At 52.0% G+C, this 8,529-nt stretch overlaps 1 protein-coding gene and 1 long non-coding RNA gene across 3 annotated transcripts in view; one reads left to right on the top strand and one right to left on the bottom strand.

The window, feature by feature from the left end:
- LOC110310894 overlaps positions 1 to 3,757 on the bottom strand; it is an 8,651-nt gene extending 4,894 nt beyond the window's left edge. Inside the window, exons 1-3 of one of the 2 annotated variants that reach the window (XR_002379871.1) lie at positions 2,564 to 3,757; positions 2,315 to 2,451; positions 1,974 to 2,113 (exon numbers count right to left, since the gene is read on the bottom strand). This is a non-coding gene — a long non-coding RNA (uncharacterized LOC110310894). The remainder of the gene's footprint in view (positions 1 to 1,973; positions 2,114 to 2,314; positions 2,452 to 2,563) is intronic. The other variant, XR_002379872.1, reaches the window with a different exon arrangement.
- Arsa (arylsulfatase A) lies at positions 3,635 to 7,545 on the top strand. Its single transcript, XM_021184040.2, has 8 exons — positions 3,635 to 4,510; positions 4,656 to 4,896; positions 5,016 to 5,234; positions 5,312 to 5,481; positions 5,672 to 5,796; positions 5,890 to 6,017; positions 6,262 to 6,364; positions 6,494 to 7,545. The coding sequence occupies exons 1-8, from the start codon at positions 4,293 to 4,295 to the stop codon at positions 6,811 to 6,813; spliced, it is 1,524 nt and encodes a 507-aa protein (XP_021039699.1). The 5' UTR covers positions 3,635 to 4,292; the 3' UTR covers positions 6,814 to 7,545.
- The last annotated feature ends 984 nt before the right edge of the window (positions 7,546 to 8,529 follow it).

Here is an 8,529-nt window from a genome sequence, read left to right as displayed (position 1 = left end):
GGTTGTGAGCCACCATGTGGTTGCTGGGATTTGAACTCTGGACCTTCGGAAGAGCAGTCGGGTGCTCTTACCCACTGAGCCATCTCACCAGCCCCCAACCAAGGAACTTCTAATGTTATACTATCATCCCACAGATTTCTTGAGCCCTGGCTTTAATTGCCAAATAGAAACCGTCCTTCCAACCATTCCAACCACCCTTACATTCCAAAATTTATGACCACTCAATGATCACTGTCTGATTCTGGACCAACTACTTCCAGTGTCTATTCTTTGCGACTTTGTTGCATGAGACTTGTAAAATGGTAGAGTTATTCTGATGTTTAAGTCTTCTTTCCCCAGACTCACTTTAAGTGGCTCCTGCCCTATTCAGAGAGAAGGACCTGGTTATCGATCCGTTCCTGCTTCAGCTCACAGCCTCTGCATTTCTCGGGATCTTGAACTTGTAATGGCATGCAACGGTAGCTGTATCTCAACTCACCCTCATTACAGCTACACTGATTCTCCGTGGAGGTCCGCGGCTGCCATTACTACCAGGTCTAATGTTCATCGCAGTTACTGTGGAGCCTGGCAGAAGGAATGGTATGTCCTTCTTGGGAGCCTTCTTTAGTTCTTTTTTTTTTTTTTTAAGATTTATTTATTATTATACCTAAGTACACTGTAGCTGACTTCAGACGCACCAGAAGAGGGCATCAGATCTCATTACGAGTGGTTTGTGAGCCACCATGTGGTTGCTGGGATTTGAACTCAGGACCTTCGGAAGAGTGCTCTTATCGGCTGAGCCACCTTGCCAGCCCTTTAGTTCTTTGAAAGCACTGGGAAAGAACTTTGTTGTAGAAGAACCAGTATTCCTAATAAAATGCTTACAATTATTTTCATTTTTCTTTTTAAAAAGATTTTATTATTATTATTATAAGTAAGTACACTGTAACTGTCTTCAGACACACCAGAAGAGGGCATTGGATCCTGTTATGGATGGTTGTGAGCCACCACGTGGTTGCTGGGATTTGAACTCAGGACCTCTGGAAGAGCAGTCAGTGCTGTTAACCGCTGAGCCATCTCTCTAGCTCTATTTTCATTTTCCTATAATGCTATAAATTACAATCATAGTAGGTCTTGCATGCGGAAACTCGTTATCTGCCCAGCAAGATGTCATTCACAGGTCAGCTGATGACCAGAGGTTATTGTTGTGTCACCTGACCGTAATTCTTCTTCCTCTGAGCATATGTGTGAAGGGGTGTCTCAGGGTTCCCCCTTCCTTCCTTTAGAGATTATGACAAGGCCTGGCCCCTGATCATAACTCAACTGAAAACTTGCCTTCAGCAGACCCCCAAACCCCACATGGTCAACCAGGTAGGACTCCATCAGGTCTCAGTTTTTGCCTAAGATATTTGTTCTTCTGTTAAAACTACCCTTGTTGGTCCTGATCAGCACTGTACATCTCAACGCCTATACATAACCATGACGTTATGGAGAGGCAATAGGGTAGGGAAGGTGGAGGCCTGATGCATCCTAGGTTCCCACATAAGCTGGTGCAAGAACAGCCACAGTACTCTACTCAGGCCACTGTTGCAACTCAGTCACCCCATCTTACCCCCATGCAGAGGCCTCTCCTATCCCTTTGCAAGCAAGGTACAGAACTAAGAGACCTGGCACCCAAGGCAAGGCTCCTTTCTCAACTGTGGGCGTTTGTCCAAAATTAGCAAGGCCCCAGGCATCATCTGAAGCCTGAACCAACCCTAGCAGGCTACTTCCAATTGGGGCTCTGTGGGGAAAAAAAAGTGTGTGTGTGTGTGGGGGGGGGAGAGTTCACATCTCTAAAGACAGGTTGGCCTTCAGAGCTCAGCTTTGAACAGAGCTGGCGGCAGGCAGATACCTCTTTCCAAGTTTTCCACAGCTCGAGGTCAGAGCTGAGCCCAAGCAACCTTCACGTGTACACACACCTGAGTCCCCCCAAGAACCCAGGGGAAACGTACTTCGATTTGCATAACATTGCAACCTCACACAGGCTCTCCAGAGAATAATGCGCAGGTATTGGGGTAGTTCCCCAGCTAGCAAAGGAAAGAAAGTGCTTCTGGTCGATTCCTTTCAAATTACAATTCACAGTGGCCACCAGCTGGGAGAGATCCAAATACAGTTTCAAAGATTTCTGGGCCACAGAAGAGCTTTCTGTCCTGACTCTAAATAGAAGGACTACCGGCAACCCCCACCGGTGCACAAGCCCAGAAACCGTGCTGGAATGTGACACTAAGAGAGCCACTAACTGAAGATTGCTCCTCCCCCCCACTCCCCCCCCCCCAGCCATCCCTCACTTCACATGAAGTGTGCGGCAGTAGCCTCAGTCAGACCCAGCTCCTTCCTGTGCCATCTCTGGGGTCTCTGCAGTTTCGAACTTTCCTCCTGCAGTTTCTTGCAGATTTCATCAGGAAAATTCCAGATGCCCAGAGAGCCAGCCTTCAGTGGAAAAAAAAAATCAATGACCAGTTTACTCTTCATTCTGAACCACCCTCATTCTGCTTGCTAGAGGACACCTTCAACTCAGTGTCACATGTCGTCTGCTCCTGACCTGAGCCTGTGTTGGACCACTGGGTGAATCTGAGTCTGATCCCCTACTGTAGTCGGGAGGCCCTTCCAGAACCCTGTTTATCTTCCCCCTGGCTCCAGCGTCTTCCTTCCTGGGTGCTCATGTCGTGACCATCTTGACGCCAGAGGTCTTAGAGTGCCACTCTGTCTTGGAGAGGAATCAAAGTCCAAGAATCTGGACAAATGACTTCCTTAGGAACAGCCACCTGCAAGGAAATACCCTGGAAGAGACTTGCTCCGGAAAAGTGACTCAGGTCAGGGGCTTTTGGGGGCGGGAGGTCTGGGAAGTTACCAGGAAGTTACAGGTCCCAGTTACCACAGGGACCTGTAGATGTTAAAGTACACTAAGAACCCACCCTTCCACCCTCTGAGGGATATATCTGTTAGTCTCCCTTAACAGTTAAAACTGATGAGAAAAAAAAAAGGTTATATTCAATAATGTATAAATGAAGAGTTAGAAACAAGTCATGTTGTCTTGCCATTAGTTCCTCAATACTAATGTGCCCTAAGTTATACCACACAGGGACCCAACAACCCTTCTCAAACACCAGACCCCCAGACACACACCCCAGCTCTAACACCACAGATACACACACACACACACACACACACACACACACTCAACCTTAAACACCAGTTACGCGTGTAGAAGGGAAAGGATTTTTAAAGAATTTGATACATTGTGTTTCACAAAATTCACCAAAGGTGGTTGTGAGCAAAAAGCCAGCAGCCAATCAGATTTGCCTTCCTGGTTTGTTGCAGTCAGACTCCATGGTTTTTTCCTCTTTGCTCAGTCAGAAGGGGGATACTGAGGTCTTTTCAACAAGGACCCCTTAAGTATCTCATCAGAGGAAATGAGACAAACAGCCCACCATACGCCAGAGGAACTCCAGACACGCATTTAAGAGCGACACAGCAGGAGAGCCAGATAACTGCCGTGCTGCACTGCTAGGCAGTCCTGAGCCTACCGCGCAGGAGCAAAGAGCGTAAGGTTACCAAACCCAGCACGGGACACTCCAACCGGCGCAGATAAGGATCGGGAGCGCGCGAGCAATCTCCAGCCTCACCCTATCCCGCCCCGGTCCCAGGTCCGCAGCAGCCCCACCGGGAAGGTTCCCATAGGCACACAAACCCGCTTGGCTCCCCAGCTCCGCCTCGCCCCGCCCCGCCCCGCCTCGCCCCGCCCCGTCCCAGCTCCACCTAGCCCCGACTCTGTACCGCCCAGTCCCAGAGCCCGCCCTTCTGGGTCAGCCAAGTGTCACGTGACCGCGGGCGTATCCGAGACAGCTTGAGATCGACGCTGTCTACCACCAGTTCCTCCTCAATTTCGAACCGCCCTTGTTCCATGGCGCCGGAGCCTCCCGGGTCAATGTGAAGTGACTTCTGCTCCTGATCCCAAGCCTGTGCTGGCACCTCTGGGTGAACAGGGTCAGATCCCCGCTCGTGACGTTAATGAAGCCCTGGTCCTTTAGGGGCTCTATGGAGTTACACCCCAGGCCATCCCCTTCCGAGTTCTGACAGATTCGCTGGAGCTTCAGAGAGTGGACCTACAGACAGAAGGATTATTTGGGTCTGGCGGCTCAGGGGGGTAGGAGGGCTCGGGACTGTGGCCTCAGGTAGGGACTGGCCTGGGCGCTCAAGGAACGAGCCTGCTGGAATCGCTCTGCCTTCCCTACCAAGGGACTGAGGATACAGGCCCATCTGTATCTGTTATGGGGCCCCTGGGGACCCTCTTTTTGGCATTGGCTGCAGGCCTGAGCACTGCCAGCCCACCTAACATCCTGCTGATCTTTGCGGATGACCTGGGCTATGGGGACCTGGGCTCCTATGGGCACCCCAGTTCTACCACCCCTAACCTGGATCAGTTGGCTGAAGGTGGACTACGGTTCACAGATTTCTATGTGCCTGTGTCTCTGTGCACGCCATCTCGGTGAGTGAGGGACCTTTGCCCCTTCCCACTCCCCTGGCTCATCCCATTTCTGTCTCTCTGTGGGTATGTCCACCATTCTCCCTCTTCTCTCTGCGTTCATCTCTGTGGGACTCGCAGATAATGGATTCTGTGGTTTGTACTACAGGGCCGCCCTCCTGACTGGCCGCCTCCCAGTTCGATCAGGCATGTACCCTGGAGTTCTGGGGCCCAGTTCCCAAGGGGGCTTGCCCTTGGAGGAGGTGACTTTAGCCGAAGTCCTGGCTGCTCGAGGCTACCTTACAGGGATGGCTGGCAAGTGGCATCTTGGAGTGGGGCCAGAGGGGGCCTTCCTGCCCCCGCATCAGGGCTTCCACCGATTCCTGGGCATCCCATATTCCCATGACCAGGTATAAACCAGGCGGACCCTCTGCTGCTCCCCCCCAACACACACCCAAGCCCTCATACCAACTGTACCCTAACCTGTAGCCAGTCCTCCCTCACACTAACCGCTCTCTGCTCTCCCCAGGGTCCTTGTCAGAACCTAACGTGCTTCCCACCAGACATCCCCTGCAATGGTGGCTGTGACCAAGGCCTCGTTCCCATCCCACTACTGGCCAACCTGACAGTGGAAGCCCAGCCCCCTTGGCTGCCTGGACTGGAGGCCCGGTATGTGTCTTTCTCCCGAGACCTCATGGCTGATGCCCAGCGCCAGGGCCGACCATTCTTCCTGTACTACGCTTCCCACGTGAGTGACCCTGGCCCCGCCCCCTGGCTGCCCAAGACCTGTACCCAGCCAGTGCTGACTCCAGTCTCTGCCCCCAGCACACCCACTACCCTCAGTTCAGTGGACAAAGCTTCACCAAGCGCTCAGGCCGTGGGCCATTTGGGGACTCCTTGATGGAGCTGGACGGAGCTGTAGGGGCCTTGATGACAGCTGTGGGGGACCTCGGTCTGCTGGAAGAGACACTAGTCATCTTCACTGCAGATAACGGGTACGAGCCAAGCAAGGGATACTCGTTGCTCTATCACAGGCCAGGACTCTAGGGTCCATCCACCTTAGCTGTTTGTTGATTGTATAAAAGACTCGAGAGGTGCTAGGCACATTATGGTGATCCATAACCAGCAGTGGGGCAGGGCCCTTACTTAGCCTCTTGTTACTGATGACTTCCTTGTGTGTCCCAGTCCTGAGTTGATGCGCATGTCCAATGGCGGCTGCTCCGGCCTCTTGAGATGTGGAAAAGGAACAACTTTTGAAGGTGGTGTCCGAGAGCCTGCCTTGGTCTACTGGCCAGGTCACATTACTCCTGGTCAGTCCCCTGGTCCTCTTTGTGTAGACCCATGGCCCCCATCTCCCTAGCCTCGATGGTGAACGGAATGGCCGAACAGCCATCTGTCCACAGGTGTAACCCATGAGCTGGCCAGCTCTCTGGACCTGCTGCCCACCCTGGCAGCCCTGACCGGGGCTCCGCTGCCCAACGTCACCTTGGATGGTGTTGACATCAGCCCCTTGCTGCTAGGCACAGGCAAGGTAGGGCCAGTCATCCCTTGACACCAACTCCACTGCCCCCATGCTGGTCCTCCTTTAGGTATGAGTCTGGGCAGTGCCAGAGAGTACATGCCTAGTGTCTCCTTTGATGAGTGGCCCCTGAGCATCACCTCTCAGGATCCTGGGTGGGCCAAAGCGGGGGGTGGGGGTGGGGGTCCCATAACAGGGCGATACACAAGAGCTTTTAGAGATCTCTCCTGCCCTGTCATCCTGACTTTTCCCTCAGAGTCCACGGAAGTCTGTCTTCTTCTACCCGCCCTACCCAGACGAGATCCACGGGGTCTTTGCTGTTCGGAATGGGAAATACAAGGCTCATTTCTTCACCCAGGGTACCCCGCTTCCCTTCCCCCTTCCTGGCTTCCCCTCCCTAGCCCTACTTGCTGACCCCCAGCTGCTCTGTCCTCTGCCCCTCCTTATGTAAAAAGCTGACCACCTCACCCCCCCCACCCCGTCCCCAGGCTCCACCCACAGCGACACCACTTCAGATCCTGCCTGTCATGCTGCCAACCGTCTGACAGCTCATGAGCCCCCACTGCTCTACGACTTGTCTCAGGACCCTGGGGAGAACTACAATGTTTTGGAAAGTATAGAGGGGGTCTCCCCAGAAGCCCTCCAGGCTTTGAAACACATCCAACTCCTCAAGGCCCAGTACGATGCAGCCATGACCTTCGGCCCCAGCCAGATAGCCAAGGGCGAGGACCCTGCCCTGCAGATCTGCTGTCAGCCGAGCTGCACTCCCCACCCTGTCTGCTGCCACTGCCCGGGCTCCCAGTCCTGAGGGGACTGGAGAAATCACGGGGGTCCTTCAAGGGTAGCCCAGGACCCCTAACCCTGTCCTGAGTGTGTGATGGTTCACCAGAGGGACAGGGACAAGTGTGTAGTTTGTATCTGGTAATGTAATAACACCAGCTGAGACTTAAGGCGTGCTAATTCATCTAGTCCTTGTGGTAACTCTGAGGTCAGTGCTATTCTGCTGTGCTACAAGACAAGGACATTGAAGCATAGGGAATCTCGTGGACCTGTCCAAGTCCGATGTCACCTTACCAGAGAAAGAGCTTGAGCTAGGATTTGAACCCAGGCACCCTGGGTCTAAAATTTGTCCCACCCTGGTTGATCTGCGTGTGTCCATGGACACATCGCTGAAGCGCAGACATGTCCCTTCACAGAAACCGGTAGTGAGTTCAAGTGCCAGGAACTGGGGGGGTGGGGGTGGTGTGGGGGTGGTGGTGAGGGCAGAGGAACCCTAAAGATGCAAAGCACCTGGAAGACAGGCTTTCCTCAAGAAGCATTGTCAGAGGCCCTGGAACTGGTCAGCTTGGTTCTTTAAAGAAATCAGCTGTCTGGAGTTAGGTGATAAACTGATCATTCCAGGTAGAGTTAAGGACCTGGGGACCCTGCTAGACCCCAGGAAGGACCATTAGCAGCTTCTGAGACTGCCTCATGGGGCTTACTCTTCTCTCAGGCTCTGAATTTCTGCTTTGTGCATACTTCAAGTAATTTTCTACAAAAATAAATAAATAAATAAAATAAAATAAAGTTGTCTACAAAGTAATCTTTTAGAAACATCAGGGGCCAATAAGATGACTCTAGGGGAAAGCCCTTACCCTGCAAACCTGGCAACCTGAGTTCAATCCCCAGAAACTTCCCTGAAAAAGCCAGATAGTGTAGCCCACATCTGTAGTCCCAGTATTCTTAGGGGGCTCAGGGAAGAAGAAAGGAGAATTGTCCAGAATCTTGCAGACCAGGTAGCCTAGAGTAAACAACATGGTAGAAATAAGACCCTGCCTCAGCAAGACAGGCAGAGAACCAGATCCCCAAAGTTGTGTTCTGACCTCTGCATATGCTCTGTGGCCCACACGTCTGAACTTACATGCATCATACATGTGCAAGCAACAACAGTAATAATAAATTTTTTAAAAGCCTATTGGATTAGAGTCCACCATGTTCAAATTCCAAACTCCTTCAGTGAGCCACCATTTCCTTGGGCCCACTACAAGCTGGAGTGATCTCTCTACTGGCAATACTCTGTCTCCGATGTTAGCCTCTGTAGAAAGGGACTTTTGACTCCCTACCTGTGTTTTCATGGTATAGTGTGCTGGCATGTCCAGGTATATATGACATTTCGGGTGCTCTTCAGTATTGGTCACACTAGAACGGTACCCTTAGAGTATGTCAATATCTCTAGCCAACTATTGTTGCCTTTTTTTCAATGGGGGCAGACTTCCAGAGGGCAAGCATACAGCCTCTCTCCATTAGGGTGGTGACCAATCTGAGCTGGTTCCATTGCAGTAATTGATCCAGGAGCGGCGTGTGGTTGAGGTCAGAATGATCTGGGTGATAACCTAACTTAAGCAATGTTGCTGGTAACGGATAGAATCATGCAATTGTTAAACCAGCTTGTCCAGCTGCCTGCCTGGAGGAAATCAAATTTAAAAAGTCAATCTTGCCTGTTGATGTTTCTGCTGGTGAGCTGTTTGTCGCTTGCAGCTGATGT

This window comes from Mus caroli, chromosome 15 (genome assembly GCF_900094665.2).
Source record: "Mus caroli chromosome 15, CAROLI_EIJ_v1.1, whole genome shotgun sequence".
NCBI lineage: Eukaryota > Metazoa > Chordata > Mammalia > Rodentia > Muridae > Mus > Mus caroli.
The sequence above is the reverse complement of the archived record's forward strand: the minus strand, read 5'-3'. Positions and strand labels throughout refer to the sequence as shown.